The sequence below is a fragment of the Mixophyes fleayi genome, chromosome 1 (genome assembly GCF_038048845.1).
Source record: "Mixophyes fleayi isolate aMixFle1 chromosome 1, aMixFle1.hap1, whole genome shotgun sequence".
Taxonomy (NCBI): Eukaryota; Metazoa; Chordata; class Amphibia; order Anura; family Limnodynastidae; genus Mixophyes; species Mixophyes fleayi.
In genome coordinates, this window is record NC_134402.1 from 149,023,552 (window position 1) to 149,044,355 (window position 20,804).

A 20,804-nucleotide genomic window follows, 5' to 3' on the forward strand; every position below is an offset into this window, starting at 1 on the left:
CCTCACTTATCTCAAAATATCTCCCAACTCAACACCTCTGTGATCTTTGTCTTTCTTTCACTCTCATCACTTCCTCACATTTTCGGTTAAAGGTCTTTTTTCAGGCTGCACCCACTTTATGGAATTTACTACCTCGCACCACAAGACTTTACTCTAGTCGTCAAAACTTAAAGCGCTCACTGAAAACTCACCTCTTCAGACAAGCTTATAATATTCCTCTACTACCTGCTTAATCTTCCTAAGTTACCCTATTACCACTCTCTACACAGCTAACACAAAACAACAACCCTCTGACCAACACAGTTGTGTGACTGAGCATTCAACACACTGAATACTTTGTAACCTTTGCAATCTAGCTGGGCAAATATTCAATATGATGTAGCACTTACAATTTTGTATCAAACCATTGTCCCATAGATTGTAAGCTTGCGAGCAGGGCCTTTTAACCTCTATGTATGTATGTATGTATGTATGTATGTATGTATGTATGTATTACCCAGTCTTGTTTTATTACTGTCTGTTCCCAATTGTAAAGAATCTGCTGGCGCTATATAAATGATGATGATTGGTTGCTATAGGCAACATTTCCATTTTTCAAACCCACAGGAAACTCGCAGCTTGATAAGTTTACCCCCTGGTATTTTCAGTTGCTTATGCATAAGCATTCCCCTGGCTAGTAAAAGGGCTTACATAATGAAGTAAGATTTAATGGCTGGTTCCTGAAACACAGCGTACTGTACAACAGTGGTGAAAAGTTATGTACCCGTAAATTGTATAGGCTCTCAGAATCTCTATTAAATAGTTAATGTTGTTGTAAAGCCTGGTAGTAAAGAGATATGTGGACCGCAAAATGCATTTCAATTGCTATATTCACCAAGTATATTTAAAAGAGCTCTTTCAACTATAATCAGAAACTGCTAGTTGATTTTGGCTTGTCACGCATCAGGGTGTCTACACATTTGATGTCTACAAAATAGCATTTTAATTTCATAAGCACAGTAAACACTTCTGAAAACTCATCTAGCAAATATGTACAAACAGAATTCTGTTGTAAAACTGAATTCACGTACCTGTGCAATATTAAAAATGCAAACAAAAAAATATTATATAGACTAATCACTAAATATAGTGTTTTATGAAACACACACACAATTTTATTTATACATACACAAATACACATACATACCCATACACACACATATACATACACACGTACATATAGACCCACATACACACACACTGTATATATACAGAAGTTGAACTGTGAACTTAGAAGTGGTGGTATGGAAAATGTAAGTGAATGGAATTTGATAGCTTTACAATGAAGGCAGTAGCAGAAGTGGCGGTATGGCATAATGCTGTATACCAGCCCACTTTGACATATATATATATATATATATATATTACACACACACACACACACAGAATACACTGATGAGCAACAACATTAAAGCCACTGAAAAGTGAGGTGAAAAACATTGATTATCTCATTACAATGACACCTGTCTAGGGTGGGATATATTAGGCAGCAAGTGAAAAGTCAGTTCTTTAAATTGATGTGTTGGAAGCAGAAAAATGTGCAAGTGTAAGGATGTGAGTGACATTGACAAGGGGAAAATTGTGATGGCTAGGCGACTGGGTCAGAGCATTTCCAAAAACTGCAGGTCTTGTGGAGTGTTCTTGGTATATAGTGGTTACCTACCATAAGTGGTCCAAGGAAGGACAACTGGTGTGCCAGCAACAGGGTCATGGGCGCCCAAGGCTCACTGATGTGCGTGGGAAGAGAAAACTAGCCTGTCTGGTCCAATCCTACAGCACAGTGCTCTAGCACAAATTGCTGAAAAAGTTAATGCTGGCTATGATAGAAAAGGTGTAAGATCACACAGTGCATCTCAGCTTGCTGCATATGGAGCACATAGCTGCAGACCAGTCAGCGTATCCATGTTCACTAGTGAAAGCGCCTACAATGGGCACATGAGCACAAGAACTGGTCCATGAAGCAATGGAAGAAGGTGGCCTAGTCTGATGAAGCACGTTATTTTCTTTTACATCATGTGGATGGCTGGGTGCGTGTGCATTGATTACCTGGGGAATATATGGCACCACAGTTATGGTAAGAAAGCAAGCCGGCGGAGGCTGTGTGATGCTCTGGGCAACATTCTGCTAGTGAACCTTGGATTCTGGTATTCATGTGGATGTTACTTTGACACATACCACCTAACTAAACATGGTTGCAGTCCAAGTACACCCCTTCATGGCAACAGTATTCCCTGATAGCAATGGCCTCTTTCAGTAAGGTAATGCGGCCTGCCATACTGCAAAAATAAATAAATTCAGGAATGATTTGAGGAACATGACAAAGGAGTTCAATTTGTTGCCTTGGCCTCCAAATCCGAGTGAGCATCTGGGGAATGTGCTGGAAAAATAAGTCTGAGCCATGGTAGCCCCACCTTGCAACATACAGGATGTAAAGCATCTGTTACTAACATCTTGGTGCCAGATAACCACAGAACATCTTCAGAGGTCTTGTGGAGTCTACCCTCGACTGGCAAGAGTTGTTTTGGCAGCACAAGGGGGACCTACACAATATTAGGCACATGGTGATATTTATACCAGAAGTATAGCTGTAAAATCTGATTAATGTCCAGAATTTTTTTTTATCTTCCATTGGATCTTGGTAAGGATAATTCCCATGACATATTTTGTATATTAGCCCCTATTTTGTAATAACTAGATGGAAGAGCTTGTGAAATTCTCATGTTCTCTATGGTTGTAAATTATGCATGACAGTGGGTGTGAATGTTACTAGAGGGTTAAAGTACAAGCTGAACCCTGTCCCACTCAGTAAGCATTGTGTTTAATTTGGTTTATATCTGTGACTGATGTCCGTGTGTGCATCGCCCAAGGTTACCAGTGTAATAGTGATATATATATATATATATATATATATATATATATATATATATATATATATATATATATATATTGTGGCAAGAGCCCGCTACTGCAGAAGCACACGCGAACAACAACTTCCTTTTTATGGTGCTTTATTGTCAGGATGGTAAATGTTTGACACCGTATACTTGTACAGCAATCATGGAGACCCTGAACACTAGCTATACATAGTCCAGCTCTCTCTCAGGACCAGCCAGCTCACCCAGCATTGGTCTCTCTGAACAAATGAAACAAACAAGCTTTTATACATGATGCTCCTCCCCCAGCCTTAGCTTGATGGACAGGTGACACACCCACCTTCTCTTTAAAAGAAAACACCCATCACTGCCTCTGTTTGCACAACCACACACGCCCTGTCTGTTTGCTGAGAGGAAGGATTTCAGATCATGTAAGTTTAACCAAATTTAAACTATTGCTTTTCATACATAAGTCTTCACTCTAGGTGCATTACTGCACAAATATTTTACTCTACTTCCCTGCTTTCTCTGTATATTGCCAGCTAAATGCCTCCTTTTGTTACAATATATATATATATATATATACACACACATACACACATACATGTATACATACATACACACACACACACAAACACACCTTATTACGAATTTGCCTGTAAAATATTTTCACATTTTGACACTGGGATGTGGCTTAAGTGTTTCTCGTCCTACACCAACCACACAGCAGGATGAGTTGATAGATGCTGTCCTAGCACTATTCCAAGACTTTAAATTCTGTGAAATGCAAATATACAAATACAGTGTGGAATGGCTATGCAAAAGCAACACTTTTAGATTGTATCCATTTAACTTTGCACCTCTGCTTAACGGCTTATTGCTCTGCAACTGTGCTAATCTCTAACAGTGACAGCCCATCAAACTCATATGTGGCTGCCAATCCGAAAACAAAATTTATTGCAATTCCTCTTACTCTTTCCAAGTGAAACAAAACTGTATTTGACTAGATTGCAATTATATGCTTTGATTTAAGATTAAAAAAGGTTACAGTACCATAAGTTACCATAGCTATTATGCACTGCTGCCTATTAGCACGTTTTTTTGTTTAAAGTAAATCCAGCGCTTTACTAAAATGTAACGGATAACATTTTTTAAACATCAAAGCAGACATGAAATATGTACACAAGAAGGTTTTATTGAGAAATAGGGATGTGGCATGGAGTGCTATATATCATAGGAGAGCGAGTGGATGAAACCTTAAGGGAAAGTGAAAGCTTCCTCCAGAAAAAAAGATGCAGCTAGAATATTTTTCTGTAGTTGGACATACTTTTCCATGCCTGTAATCAGTGGTCTAAGGCAAACTGTCATTCCCATTTTAAGAGTACCAGTCACCAACACAACGAACAGATAACATATGTTTATTTATATGTTCTGAATGTTGCAGCTGTATAGTATCTTCTCCATGTACCTTTAAGCATGGATGTATGAATTTAGCCCTGTTCTGGGTGGGTATAAATATTCATGAGGATTAATGTGAGTGTGAACATCCCATTTACTGGCACATGCTTGCAGACCGTGATACTTCCTGAGATGAGCTGCCAGCTTAACGTGCATTGGCTCTGAGCGATCCCAAGGTAAGTAAGGGTCACAGGAACTTCTGCCGGTTAAGTTGACCTAGAAGGAAGGGCAGTCTAAAAGCGGATTTTTTTTTTTAATAAATCAGGAATGGCATTGTGTGTTCAGAATTGTAAACTAAAGTTAGGATTTAACTTTCTTTTTTTTTCTTTTCTAAATGTCATGGCAGGCACTCTTCTAACCACAACACAGGTCCACCTGGACGTCGCTGGGAGAGAAAAAACTGAACAAGGATAACTAAATATAAAAAGTGAGTGTTAGGACTCAGAATTTTGTACTTTATTAAAACATACACATTTTTAGAAAATTATCAGTGGCATGGTGGTAAAAACAAGAGGGAGAAGTGTTCCATGTGATTTAAATGAATTAGCTTACATTTTAGATTAGGTACAAATCCTTCAAATTGGTTATATGCAGTTTTTTGGGGATTTTTTTTCTTTGCAAGCAGTGAAAAGTGTGGGATAAGTGCATTATGTCGGTAGTTACCTGATCTCTCCATTTACTACGTGGCATTCCCTAGGTATAAAAGAAGTCTTCCATTATGTCCACAATTGCAGAGGAAAAAAGTGTAATTTATGCAAAGCATTACTGGGATTAAAAAAAAGTGCCCCCCCCCCCAAATCCATATACATTAAATGATCTTGAATATATTGCTCAATTTCACAAATTATTTTAATCCTGGTATAATAAGACTTGGCCTGTCTTTCAATAAAACAAAGGGGTGATTAGAAAAAAACCGAACAAAAACACATTATTATTATTAATACTATTATATGAGGTTGTTATGCCTATCTTCGTTCTTTACGAATGCGTTTGATAAGCTTTATGAATTGCATTTTAGAGATCATTATAGGCTTCCTGATGCATTTAAACACAGCAAAATAAATAAATTGTGTCATTTTTTACCATTACTTTTTCCTTTTAAGTAAAATGCCACTAGTCAATTATTACTTATGTAACACTCATTTACATGTGTTTTACAAACTTAACAAATAATAATGTAAAATGTATTTTAAAAACCATCCCAGAGTATGTGGCCTTAGAGAGCTGTAATACAGTCAGGGCCGGATTAAGGGAATGGAGGCCCCTGGGCTAAGGGGGCCTCCATTCCCCCGTGTGGCCCCCCGGTGAGCCGAGCCGCCCCCAAGACACTTACCTCCTTCTCCTGGCATTGCAGTCTTTCCCCGGCGCACTGTACGCTCTTTACTGAGGAGATCTCGTGAGAATGAGACTCACGAGATCTCCTCAGTAAGGAGACTACAGCGCGCCGGGGAAGGACCGCAGTGAAAGTGCTCAGCAGCATTGATCGCGCCGGGGGTGCCCCTGCCCCCGAACGATCAATACTGCTGTTGAGCACTTTCATGGGCCCCTTGGATGCCCGAGGCCCAGTTAGCCCTATGGTTAATCTGGCCCTGAATACAGTAGTCTTCCAGCCAAATCCTGTTAAATGTGGATTTCCAAGGCCAGGACTACTATTTCTGAAAATCAATTTATGTTGAAATCTCCACCTCACAAGTCGTTTGGTCACTAATAAATATATATGCTTGTTTTTACAATTGCAAGTCAACGTATTGAGGGACATGAATTGCAAAATATTTGTGACCTTCTCTTTTAAACCTTATAATCAGCCAAAATTGGAACTGTTCTGGGGAAACCATAACACATTGTCACCCTATCAGCTATAATTATGACAATATTTAAATTTGCAAAGTGGATCTCCTCTTTTCCTAGATTAAACTCCCTGCCCTGTTGAAGTGTAAGACTACAAATCAAATACCTGCCTGTAGGGTGTACTTCAAGAGTAAATTCACACCAGGGACAGCTGCAAATATGAAAATTTATATTGTACAGTTCTGTAAATCATTTTCAGTGCAAATATTGTTTTATATCAAATATACATAAATATAAACATTAATTGGTAAATATTGGTAAACAATAAAACTGTACACACAGGAAACCAGGAAATATATTTTATTTATAACTCCAAAGCAAAAAAAATAAATATATATTTATATGATACAGTATATTACATCAGGATTACCTAAAAGATGCTTGTTAAACAACAGCTACTCAAAAGAGGATGTCTATTTAGAACACACAACTGAAAAAGAAATAGAACTGCTTCTAGCACCAACTGCTAGCAGTTACATTTCTTTGCTTTGGAAATTAAGTAATTTAATAGCACCAGATTTGTTTTTAAATAATTTAAGTATACATTACACAAACCAAAGCTTGAGCATTATATAATATTGAAAATATGTACAAATAGAAAACATGCTTATGTTTGTAGAGCTAGACATTTAAAAAACAGAATCAGTTCTTCACCCCAAATATTTGTTAAATCCATACGTCTATCGTCAATAAACTATTGGTAGCATTTTGAATTAGCGAAAATAAAAACACACTCCATTTTCTTTCAATTCTTTGACAAAAGTGACCTAAACAAATAATACATCTCAGATTTCACTATTAGGCCTAAAAAAATCATTGTCTCTACTTAAAAACATCAATGATTTCATGTAATAAAATAAAGAGTAAGCATGTCCAAATAAATAGGGGTACCTTTACGATCATTGAGATTATATATATATATATATATATATATATATACACAAGTTAACCCGTGCATGATACTCATGCATTCTAGTCAAATCAAGCTACTTAAGGTGTTAAAAAGGTTCTTGTCATGCATTTGGGCCTAGCCCAGGCCTCCTCAGGGGAAGAGCGTTACTTCCCGACGCAAGCGCCCTTTTTTAACGTGGTTTTGTCCACATGTCACCACCTCATCATTTTTCTCCATCACCTCATCCTTCATCTTCATCTCCACATCCTTCATCAAGCTACTTAAGGTGTTAAAAACTCCCCACTGTCACCCCCGGCAACCACCAACCACTGCCAACTGTCACTTCTCCTTCAAGAAATATATAGGTCAATGTATAACTCTGCCCAGCAGGTGGCGCTGCAGCTTGTTTTTTTTTTTTTTACACACACGCCACTAGGCATTTATATAGTAGATATATATATTTATTATAAAATTTCCCATGAGGTCTATTACACTTTCATGAAATCCACAAAATTATTGTCACATCCATTATTTACTTCCAGAACCAGTGACAAAGCTGCATTGTCGTGGCAGCACCGTCATCTCCTTTTACTTCACATTTTGAAATCAATCTTCATGAATTATTATTCGTACTGCAAATACCCTAGATGGAAACCTGACTACATTTTGGCATCATTAGCTCAGATTACACATTCTTTGAACCAATCAGTGCTTTTTCTACATTATAACATCTACATAAACCATGAACATTTACAGGTACCATCCTCTTCTCAGTTTCTGGCATTATTAAAGCTAATACATAATCATCTAAGAGTCGCAATGCTGATATTGTCTGCAAATTTACAGTTTTGACCATAAAAGTTGATAGGGTTTCTTAGCTGTTCTATGGCAAGAACACGTTAATCATCCAATAGAAACAGCTTGTCATGTATTGCTCTATTCCTGGGTGTCTTGTATTACAAAAACCTGTTTCACTCACTATTTGAATATTTTTTTTTATAGAAGGCAAAAGAATGCTTATTGTACTGTCTTCGTGTAGCAAATTAAAACAAACAAAAAAAACCCTCAAAAAATGTTCATCTTGCAATGCAGCATTAAAATGGAAAGCAGAGAAAAGTAAAACAGACAAGGAGTTGAACATTTGAGAGAAGCAAAGAATCAAAGCACATTTAAAACCCTGGCTGAAACACCATGGTGCCAGTCACGTAATTTTGTATATTTTGGACTAATGATTTGCACAGGAACCTTTTCCCTACAAAGAGAGAAAGGATAGAAAAAGACAAAAAATAAGGAAAGGAAAAACTGCGATAGATAAAATATAAACTCACGCAGCATTTGCATTTTATCATGCAAAGTTTTCCATTTTTGTGGCACACTACATTCCCAAATCACAGGTACTTAAGAATAAAGATGCAAAAATAACAAATGTAAAAATAAATAAATCACAACACAAAGCAATTAACACAACAACGACAACAAGCCAATAGGACCAGAAGCCTTAAGACTACACACACACACGATAGATACTCAGTAGATATATTTCTGAGTAGTAAACTATATTTATAAAAAAAAACCACATCAACAAACAAAATAAAAACAACCAAACACAAATCCATGCAGTTCTAAATTAGTATGTAAACTAATAGCAATACCACAATGAAAGAAGCCCACTTACATTTATGGACATTTTGGACAAAGCAATTTTGAAGGAAGCTTACAGGTGGATGTCTTGCTTTAAAATGTTAAATAAGTAAATGGAAATTAAACTTACTGAGTCTTTTTCACATTTTCGGGCTCTGGTTCAGTCACTGTAATAAAAAAAAAACAACTATTTTTAAACACCAGATGCTAGAGCTAGATCTACATAACACATTAAGGGGGTCATATTGAGTTCTGAGCAAATGGCGTATAATACATTTTTGCACTTCTGCAAAAGTGCACAATGCAAGAGTTCTGAAACTAGTGCTTTGTGCACAAGCACAGACCTAGAAACCTGTATTATACGGCGAAGACACAATTTGCATCACTCAACATGATCCCCTAAATGTTTAAGTGTCCATTTTGTCTTTGATAAAAACACAATATGCAATGTGCAGATATCAGAGATATCACAGAGGGTAACAGAGTTGTTTCTTGTTACTTAGCTGTCTATACTTATATACAGGTATTGATAAGAAACAAATTAGCTGGTTAAAAAACAAAACTAAAACACTGGAAATACTTACTGTGTTCAGTGCCAGTCATCTGAGCAAGGATACGGAAAGAACGTGACTGGGTGGTACCGGTGCGTGGATGCCAGTCTTCAGTATTGTCTATCAGGCGCGTCTTGCTGGTATCACTAAAACCATGCGTGTGGTGGAAGTCTGTTTCAGTGTCCACAATGTGTTTTCGAGGAGGGCTAAAAAAAAAAAAAAAAAAGGGACAAACAGGAACATTAGTTTTTACCCAGAGATTCACAGTTAAATATATCATCATTACAATAGAACCAATGATATTAAAAATAATCACAACATTATATTGCTAACCTACACAAATTCCTTTGTACTTTAGGACTTGTGAATAAGTCCACAATTTCACAGATTCTGTCCAGATTTGAGAAACTGCTATAAAAGTAATTTATTACACTCCAATAAAACAATAAAATAGTTGGTACATTAAAATTAAATGCATCATCAAATAAAATTGGTTAAACAAGCAATACAACTTTGAAAGGGTCATTAAAGCTGAAATACATTAATAAAGTTGATTTATTGACATTGACAATAATAATAATAATAATAATAATAATAATAATAATAATAATCACAGAAGGAATACAACATAGAATTAACTATATTATAATTTGTGTAATAAAAAACAAAAGTTTCATTCTGGCCTACCCCGCCCCATCCTAAAACAACTCCCTCCTCATGCTCCATCTGCCCATTCCACTCATTTCCCACCCCCCCAACTGTCTGTTTCCTTGCCCCTCTGGAATGTTGCGCTCACGAGCAGGGCCCTCTTTACCTCCCGTTTCCTATCCTCAGCTCCTTGTCCTCTTGTAAAAGTTTCTTTAAGATTCTAAATTGTGTCTAAAATGATTATAACAAAACATTAGAAGCATAATAAAATTAGTATTAAATACTACCTGCCCATATTTTAATAACTTAATTAGATTTATTCTGCCAACCCTATGACTTTAAGGAATAGAAGGTTAGATATTTGCATTCCACTAAAGCCAGATTTGTATGTCAGACTGCCAGTAGAAGTAGTGAAAATTGGCAGTGAGTGATGCAACTGAGGATAGCCTATTTTTACGCACTATGCGCTTCAGCACGCTGGAGTCCCATTCTGTGAGTTTGAGTGGACTACCACTTCACTTGCAGAGTTGTTGATGTCCACTTCACAACAACATTTACAGTTTAACGGGTCATCTCTAGCAGGGCAGACAGTTGATAAACTGGTTGGAAAGGTGGCATTCTACGACAGTGCCACCTGAAAGTCACTATGGAGATTGCATGGCTGTATACCTGATTTTATGCACCTCTCAGCTATTGGTTTGGCTGAAATGGCCAAACACACTAATTAATTAGAAGGGGTTTTCACATAATTCTGGCCCTGTTGTGGGTACATAGATATATGTTTACGCACAAATGTGTTAGCATGACTAATTATGTGTCTTGGTGCAACACAGACACTACACATGCACACATCCTGCATCCATATATAGCTATGTGCATATATTGTACTTGTGACCCATTGTGCTTGGAGTTACACATCACAAAATACATTAGCTAAGAGAGCTAGCTACAAGGTTTTCAAGCCCTTCAAACCAGTGTGTTTGCAGGAAAGATCCCTACACTGATGTACAGCAAAAATCTGCAAAATTGTCGGGCACTATCAATGAGAAAAGTTTATCAAACCTCTGTCCCCAAAAGTGATAAATCTATATAAAAAAAAACCAACTAAATAAAATGTTTAAAAAATAATAAAAAAACAAAACACAATCAAAACAAGCCCTGCAGAGCTCCCATATCACACCTGTCAAGTTACACTATGAGAGGATTTACATATAAATGTGCAAATGTTTGTATATACTTTGTCACATAATGGATCTACTTGCATTTGAGGTACGCCATTAGATGAACATTTGCTTTCAAAATGGTCATTTCTGCTTTTATTTCAGGTCTCATACAGGTAAAGGGCACAGAAAGAGTACACATATGTTGTTCCCCATTAAATCGGGAAAAATATACACATACATTTCAAGAGATTGTACCAAATTATTATTATCTTTAATTATAGGGCAACACAAAGGGTCTGTAGCACCATACAGAGAGCATAGCATTACAGGACAGTACCTTAAACCCGCTGTAGTAAAACTCTCAACACAGCTATGAAGGTGAGGCAATGAACTAGAGCAAGCTGAACCTGTACCCAGAAGTGAGAGAACCACTAACAGGATCAGAGCCAGTAATTGAGGTGCGAAGGCAAGGCAGATGTTGAGACCAAGGGCAGGAGCCCAGTTGGGAGGGGGCAAAATGAGGCGGGTATGCTGAAGGCAAAGGTAACAAGAGGAGGACATGAGGTAAGAGGGCCCTGATCGTGGGAGCTTACAATCTGAAAGGGAGGGGGCAGATACATAATGGAGAGTTAGTATACGGGAACAAAAAATATAATATGAAGGCAGGGATAAACAAGAGTGGGTGGTAGGAGGAGGGGGAGATGAATGAGGGTGAGGAATACTTGGAGTTTCTGTAAAAGGCGCAAGAGGAATAAGGAGCGCAGGGGAGAGGTTACGACAATGGAATGGTAGGCTTAAGATACTACAGGCATCTTAAGTTTCACAAGTATCTGTGTGCAGTATCTTGTCTTTTATATAGAGAACTGTAAAAAAAATAATCTATATATTTCTAATTTACAGTGCAACCACAATATAAAACTCACTTAACTAGTTAATAAATAAAAGTAATTCCCAGCATAACTTCTTAGCTATTGGTTTGGCTGAATTACAATTAGTTTACTCCATAGATTGCTCAAAATGGATCAAATCTATGCTATTGCCAGAGAGATATGTTACACGGATTCTGTGTTGTGGGATTGTTCATTCTCTGCCAAATGACACTATGGTAGATCCAAGCCCACTATTATCCCATAAAATAAAAAATGTATGGTATGGTATAGAAAAGATTAAGACATGACATTAAAAATTTATATAATTACAAGAAAATATATATATTTCTAGAGTATGTGCAATCTTGTTTTCAAAACAATTATACTACATTGACAATGTAATACTGCAGCCACTAGATGGCAGCAATATGGACTAATGTACTTGCATTTTCAAAATTCTCTAAAACAAGCGTTCTTACCCTTTAGGGCTTGTTCATTACTGCATGAAAATCTAACATGTGATTTAGTGATGCGTTTAAAATGCATTTACCATTCCCTTTAACTCATTATGTTTGTTACCAATATAATCTATTGTACAAAAATACATGCTAACACAAGAAATGTTGTGCAGTGTTCTAAAATTTCAAATACAATAGTGGGAATGAACTCACAAGAAACAATTCACTCTATTTTTGTAGTTTTCAGGCTTTAGATACTGAGGCAGTATTAACAGCAGACCAGTGTAAACGAGCTTTTACTGGCTAGGACACAGATTAAAATCAAATCTGTTTCACAAATTAAAAATGGATTTTCTATTCTATCGGCAAACTAGTTACATTAATACAAAGAATTATAAGACAATAGTGCATTTTTCCAAAAAGAAAACAAGCAAAAAAAACATTTTTAAGTTTTTAATCAACTACAGGTTTGCAAAAAAAAAACAAAAAAAACCCATCAAAATCCATCCTAGATGTGATCCCATTTCGGCCCTGACCTATAGATTATGAACCCTTGGTCTAGAATATCTGCAAACACTTCAAAAATCTTTGTTCTCTTTTATTTTTCATACCGTTTTGGTGGAATTTTCCTTTAAACAGATGGAAGAAGGTGAAGAAAGGGAACAAAGAAAAGAAAAGATGAAAAGGGCAAATAATATGTTTTGTATTCATATCCCAGAAACATACAAACGTGACAAATGTGTATGAATATCTCCAGAATCATCCGCTTTAAAAAAAAAAAAAAAAAAAGTCCCTTTGCTTGATAAGTGAACAATTGAAATTTTGTAGCCTCATCTCCAGAACTTTACAGATTGTTGTGTTTTTGCGGCTACTTAATTATTTCTTTACAATTCGTTACATGTGCAGAATAGTATAAGAGAAAACAAGACAAAATAAAAGCACTTTACACTAGTCTTGAATGGAGATATGCATTTGTCGTTGTTCAAGTACTTTTCTGGTCATGGTATAAATGTTTATATAAACACAAACGCACACACACACACACACACACACAACTCTGACATTACTGTTCATTGTATAACTGAAACATACATGTAGCAAGAATATGTCAAAAACACAACACATGCTCAATGTGTTAGCAGTTTGTATACAACTAGCAATTTAATAAGGAATATAGTGCGATTTAATTTCGTTTTTATAAATTCCTTATGTTTCATCATAAAATGTACAAGTATAGGTTTACTAACTAATGTACAAAGATTAAGGTAAACAATAAATGTAACAAAAAAATAATTAAATGTGCACTTTTGTGTTTTATAATATTTAGCCAGTAGATGGTGCCATGTCCTCAAGTGTAATCTTTAAGATTTGTTTAAAACTCACAATTGTATTTTGGTGTAAAGGATTTCAGCTTACTGAATTAAATTAAGTAATTAAATTCCAATTACAACAAAATTAAACATTTGGGTGGCTCTTGTCTGTGGTTGTTAGTGTGAATAAGTTCCATCTGAAAAGGAGATAGGATCTCCCCATGTCTGACGCACTGCAGGCATGCAAGATTTTAAAATGGATTCTAGTTCATCTAATTTGACCCAAAACTGTAACGTGTAGCTTTTGCCTTTAAGAGTTCATTGTGCAGCAGGCAACCCCCCCCCCCTTTCCCCCCAGGAAAGAAAAAAATATATAGTAACACACATTAATCTGGTAAAATGCACCAAAATAATTCTACTTGACACCGGATGTAATATTCAAATTAAATTAAATGTTTTACAAAAAATCCATACATTACTTATAGGACTCTCAAATCTTAATATTACTTTCTATTGTTAAATTAATAAAAACTACAGATAAAACATGACTAAAGCTGGGAGTTTTACCTAATTACATTTTCCCTGGCTATTTAGTTGCTTGTAAACCAAGTAGGATAATAGTAGTTCTATTTGAAATTTATTTTACATATATTTAAAATATTTGTATTTTACACATTTATGGTGGAATAACATAAATCCTAATGTTTTTGCTTTGTTCTTATGTCATGAGTTAAGTCATGTCTTAAGCAATTGACCATTGTCATGTCATTTTAAACAACCCATGCGCACAGTCTGCACAGTGGAAACAATGCACCAAGAGGAAGAGATTTGAGAGGGGATTTTTCGAGAACACTGCACGAGCAGGGGATGCTGGGATGCTTTTGCATTGCAGCATATTTGCCCTTTTTTAAGTGCATGTGCCAGACTACTATGGATGCATGCAGCTTGTGCAGTGCACACGGGCTCATGAATCAAGAGAGCCCCTTGACTTACAGCCACAATCACAGTATCTCCTGGTCATGTGCAGCTCTCTACAAAGTAGTAGTTCCTGTTGCTTTAACTGCTGACCTCGCCCCAGCCTCACACCCTGCGTGCCTGGTTCTGCCCCTCCCCTTCTGGCTCCTGCAAGTAAATTCTGAGCAATCCCTGCTATAAAAGGCACGGCGCATGAGGAGACGGCATTTAGGTAGATTAATCAGACATTGACTGGGGTAACACGTTATAAACTTGATATAAAACATGATTAAATTACAAGCTAGGGGAATCTGGGAGTTGCTAGGATTAGAATTAGAATTATTGAATGCAGATCGCTCCACGGAGGAGTTTGGGTAATCTGCAAACATTAATTAATAGTTGGTAGAAATAAAGTTACACTTCACTCTCTTGAGAGGTGTCAGGATTGGTTAGCCTGTATCTTGGGTGCTGTGAGTTGATACAAGGGGCAATATCTACCCTTCTATCAGTTACTGGTTTGACTCAATATTATATACAACTGCCTTTTGTACTTTTTACACATAAAACTATATTCAAAGATTTTCTGTATTTGCCAGACTTGAAATATCAACATTTGGAATTATTTAAGTTAAAATGTCAGGATATACCAAACAATAGGTCATGTTTGTTTTTGGGTTTTGTGGGGGGGAATGGGTTGGGCTTGTTTTGGAATTCACAGTTGCTTCTTTTCCATTTCAGCGTTGGCAGCTGAAAGAGTAACTTAAAGGGATAATCCAAGGTATGTCTGCTTTGCCACTGTACGTGTCCTCGCTAGATTCGTAAATAAAATTATGTATTGCAATAGATGAGGCCTTCGTCATTTGTCAAGTTTGTGGCAAAGAAACATAAGATGTTCACCATTGGAAAAACACATACAAGGCGGCAAAAGCAACAGTGTTCTTCGAAGAAGCATGTGCTGTTAACGCAGGTACAGCAGGACGCCACATCTTCTAGAAAGAATTATATAATGACATGCCTGTGCAATAGTGGCCATGAACATCCCTTGGTACAAAGTTCAAGTGCCACAATTTCGATCCTTCTTAGAGAAGCACTGCAAGCGAAAATTGTTCAGTCAAGTTGACACTCCAAAAGAACTACTTGAACGTCTGCTACAAAGAAACCAGGCAAAGCATAAGAGTTAACATAGGAGATGCCGTCATATGTGTTGCAGTGGACAAAACAACGGATGCTGTGGGTCACTTCAACGCGAACCTCATCGTTTTGTAAACTAGACCCTAAAACTCCTTCAAAGACATTTGTGCTTTACTCCAAATCTCTAGAGCATACAAAGCATTCTAACCATTGTAAAGTTCATTAATGATGGGCTGAAGGTGTTGAGGCCTATGGAAGTAATCAAACAGAAGGTACTGATTTTATATATCAATGCCACTGCATATGCTGAAAGCTGCAACTGCTCTGCAGGTATTCTAGCCCAACTTGATTCATTTTACATCCTTGGCCGATGGACTTCAACATGTTGCCAAAGAAGTTAGAAATAAGTTCCAAGTGAACAAATGAAGTTTGGCAACACAAAAGGTTTTTGCGAAAGCTCCACAACGATTGCAACAGCACAAATGGCATTTGACGGATGTACCTTTGCCCTCAGAACCAGTACTCACAAGAGGGGGAACCTGGATAGAGGCGGTGAACTTCTACAATGAACATTTTGAACGTTAAAGTTGGTAGTAAAAATCATTCCCTTCTGAGCCTCCTATGTCAGTGCACGAATCCCAGGGTGCATTCAATAATCCGAAAGTGGCCTGTACAAACTTCGAATGGTTACACATTTGGCAACTTCAGGACTATCTCTAAAAGAATCTATGGAAATTATCGAAAATGTGACTCAAAAATTAAGATATGTTTATGGGGAAGTTGGTGAAAGAGTTTCTATTAACTTGCAAGCGGTTCTAAAAAGGAACCCTAGATATCCAATATTTGTCAGTGTGCCAAGTACTCAATGGGGAACATGTAGACCCCCCAGAAGACATTTCTTATGAGAACATTTTAACTTTGATTACTACTATAAGGCTCATTTGATATTTACATTATCTACATATTTGACCAGATATTGTACACATATGTACATATTTTTCAACATACTACAAAAAATTCCCAGCTCTAATCATGACACATACACTATTAATTGCGGCATAACAGCTTCCCTGAAACTGTATTTTTTTTAAAAAGTTTGCATCAATGGATTTTAAAACTAAAAAACATTAAAATATTTGCTAAAATGAGAATCATTTGAAGTCATTTTAGACAAAGCAAAAACATTAAAATTAAATGGTAAACATCAACATTTTGTACTTGTAGCTTTAGTTGCATGATCATCTGGCTCATCATGTTAATGTGAAACTCAACATATAGTCTCCCAATATTCAGACAAAGTTTATACCACTACATTCCAAGCATAACACTTAAAGCTGCACTACCACCTAAGTAAGATTTTACCAATGTGCCGCTCCCCCCTTTCTCCAGCTTTGTTATACAAAGCGGACATCAATTTAGTTCACCAATTTCAAATGTTGATGGTGTGTGTATGTGTGTAGGTGAACGGGAGGGCCAATAGCATGCCACAATTTCTTGATTGAAGTTTTACATTGGCACGTTCGTAAAATATTTTCTGTAGGTAGTAGTACAGATTTGACAGCCTGCTACTGTATTTTGTCCTGACTTTGTATGAACCCTGCCATAGCACATCAAATAGTCTAGAGAAAGCATTGAAAGGATTTTCCATTTGCTACTTCACAAAGTTTTTTCTTCAGCCTACTAAATATTCATTTGCATAAACACACAAGAAATGAGCCAAAACATGCAATTACAATTTCCTCTACTTCAGGCTAGATGCACGTGGCTCGACCTATGACCTCTGCTTTTTTTTTTATTCCTTGGCCAAGAACCTCCATAAGTTATTACATAAATCTTTTTGGCTTGTGAAAAGGTGATACATGTGGATCGTTCCAAGAAACTCTGACAGCATTATGCTAGCTTCTAATTAAAGCTTCCAACGCTCAAGAACATGCTTCAAACATGCAGTTTTCATGCAAGTTCATGAGAATTTATAAATATATACTAACTTTGTCATTGGTGCTCCCTGTATGAAGAAAATAAAATATTAATGTAGACATGAAGCAAAAAACTGCTATAGGACAGAATGGTTTTAAATGCTCTAAAGGCACTCAGGCGGTGAGCCACAGAATTTAAAAATGAAAAGAAAAAAATAGGTTACTCACGAAATGTTCATTTTGGCATAACCAGCAGGATTTGCAGAAGTTTTACTTCTGGGGAAGTATTTACCTTCTGGGAAAGAATTTGAAACCCACTGGCAAAGGAAAAAAACCTGCACAAACCACTCAGTTCTACACGTATATGACTATAGACTGTTTTTATTAAAACATGAGCTTTAATGCAGAGGAGGGAGTTGGAGGAGGCTTAAGTGTTGCCAGTGCAGTATGGATTGAGTAGAAGGATGTTAAACTAAACGCTATGCACTTTATAAAGTAAAGTTCTTCCTGAGCCAGGAAAATAAGATTACAATTGACTTTCAGATGTTGATGTCCAACTGTGAAACTGGGCCCAAAATGTCTGATATGCGTGCAGCTTAAATCCAAGGGCTCACTTACATTCACTTGGCTGCAATGCAAGAGATATGTATACGCTGGACAGCAACAGAAAAGCCACGTATTTTAGATACTATTAAAAATTGATCATTTGTGAGAGGATATTATTCTTGGTTGAACTATAGCATGATACAATATACATGCTCTCTCTGGTCTATGCTACAGTGTAGCCCCTTGCATTAAACAGGAACTTAAAAATGTTAAATGCACGCACTTTACAAATCAAGTAAATATATTTTTGCTTGTGGTTTACACTCACAGCTTATTGTGTATAAAAATGCAAAAAGTCTCAGTTGCACACATCTGCAAAAAAATGTATACCGTATATACTCGAGTATAAGTCGACCCGAATATAAGCCGAGGCACCTAATTTTACTACATAAAACTGGGAAAACTTATTGACTCGAGTATAAGCCTAGGGTGGAAAAGAGCGCTAATTTAAAAACCTAAATAAAAATGATAGGTTCAATCTATGAAATCATTTTTAGCTAAACCATAAATAACAGTAGATGACAAGGAACATTCATAAATGATTATAAAATCATTGGCAACAACCTAACCTAAATAAAGGGGTATATAAGGGGTAGGGATATAAATGTATGAACATGGTGGCTGTATTGTTTGTTCATTATGTAATTGCACTGTAAATTAAAAAAAAGGAGAGAGAGAGAGAGAGAGAGAGAGAGAGAGAGAGAGAGAGAGAGAGAGAGAGAGAGAGAGAGAGAGAGAGAGAGAGAGAGAGAGAGAGAGAGAGAGAGAGAGATTTTTCACTTACCCGGCAGTGGAACGCATATGCGTTCCAACAACAGGAAGTTCGGCATTTGGAATGCAAGTTTGCGTTCCAAATGCCGAACTTCCTGTGTTGGAACGCATATGCAGAAGTTGAAGCCGAGGGACCGGACACCAGGTAAGTTCACCCGTGTATAAGCCGAGTGCCCTTTTTCAGCATACAAAAGTATGCTGAAAAACTCGGCTTATACACGAGTATATACGGTAAGTAGAAATGGCAGCTCCTTTGCTGGCTATAGCAGTGTGATTTTTCTCTGTTTGTTCCTTTCAGAATAACCCCACCCTTTCAAGCACCTGCTAGGAGCCTATACAATTGATTGAGTAACTTCCACTACTGTATAGCTTTTTTATACATAAAAAAGAGTATACAACAGCCTACCAATTTCACTTTATAGTGCAGTCTCCTGTATCTATAGAACATTGATTAAAGTTCTAATATACATGTATTTCCTCTCACTTTACACCTGTATTAACATTTTAATGTTTGCTTTTAAACGCAAAAACAAAGTTTGAAGTTGTCCAACACACATCAGTTTGAAAAGGGTGTCATTTATGAAACAAGGAACTGTACCCCATAGAAAGCAATCTGGCATTTTTCTAGTACAGTTTAGGAAACGGAAAAGAAAATGTCTGGTTGTTGCTACAGTTTACATCATGTTTTAGTTTAATGCAAAACTACAACTGAAAATTCACCTAATTCATATTTGCCTATATTTTTATACCTTTGGAGTGGAGACCCAAGGAGCAATTGCAGCGGTATGTGACAACATGACTGGCGGTATCATGACTCAGCAACGCCCACCTCTAACAAGATTGAGTGGGATCCAGAAGGGTGACCTACTTACTGTTCTGGGATTCTCCCAGTCATAACAGGAGAGTAAACAAATAGGCCGTATTTACTCTCATAAAGGAGTGCTGAATGCCATTCCCTTTATAATGAATGGAGTTTGCATTAGCATTGCAATATAAGTGCAATAGAAATGATTACAGAGCACAGAGAGTCTTGCTTAATGAACAAGCCTACAAAAGTTAAGTTTAAACTTTTTGCAGACAGGTGTACCTAAACTGCAACCCCGGAGACCTAACCACATTTGTGTTAGTTTTATACGGAATAAATCTATTTTATTGCTCTAAGTAAGTAAAATGTATATTCTTTTTCGTGCCAATTATGGCTTTGTTTTAATTAATACTAAAAAAAAAAATCATATTAATGGCCATTATACATGAACAAGGAGAGTGTATAAATAATACTTGTATGTAAAACATTTTTACAATTTTAATTTTATATAAAAATTTTATTTTTTAACATATAAGCACGTTTGCTCAAAAATTTAAAAGGCGAGTGCCTCTGGGCTCACTAATGTTCGAAGCAACAGAGAATGCAATGAAATACAGGATTTAGGTTGATGCCAATAAAACCTACATGGATGGCAGGGAAAGGGTTATGGTTCACTATTGCCTGTAATTACTGGAAATAAACAATTGTCTGTTCAGGCTGAGAAGTTAGAAAAAGTGATTAAGTCGCTGTTTACAAGAAAAGGAGATTCTAATTTATCTGGATACATTTTGTAAACATTGGGTGGTTTCCAAAAATGAGAAATGTACGTGAGAAGATAGGTCCAGAGTTATATAAATTGTATAAAATTTAA

The 20,804-nt window shown here is 36.6% G+C and overlaps 1 protein-coding gene and 1 long non-coding RNA gene across 6 annotated transcripts in view; one reads left to right on the forward strand and one right to left on the reverse strand.

The window, feature by feature from the left end:
* PDLIM5 (PDZ and LIM domain 5) overlaps positions 1-20,804 on the reverse strand; it is a 134,180-nt gene that overhangs the window by 39,393 nt on the left and 73,983 nt on the right. Inside the window, exons 5-9 of one of the 5 annotated variants that reach the window (XM_075201605.1) lie at positions 17,824-17,840; positions 13,052-13,069; positions 9,336-9,508; positions 8,882-8,918; positions 6,504-8,362 (exon numbers count right to left, since the gene is read on the reverse strand). In XM_075201605.1, coding sequence (XP_075057706.1) covers positions 8,269-8,362; positions 8,882-8,918; positions 9,336-9,508; positions 13,052-13,069; positions 17,824-17,840 — 339 coding nt within the window. In that variant the 3' untranslated portion in view covers positions 6,504-8,268. Of the gene's footprint in view, positions 1-6,503; positions 8,363-8,881; positions 8,919-9,335; positions 9,509-13,051; positions 13,070-17,823; positions 17,841-20,804 lie in introns of those variants that run through there. The other 4 variants (XM_075201581.1, XM_075201588.1, XM_075201597.1 and 1 more) reach the window with 4 other exon arrangements.
* Positions 3,299-16,906, forward strand: LOC142143636 (uncharacterized). Its single transcript, XR_012689557.1, has 3 exons — positions 3,299-3,343; positions 4,717-4,797; positions 15,443-16,906. It is a non-coding gene; the product is annotated as an uncharacterized LOC142143636 (long non-coding RNA).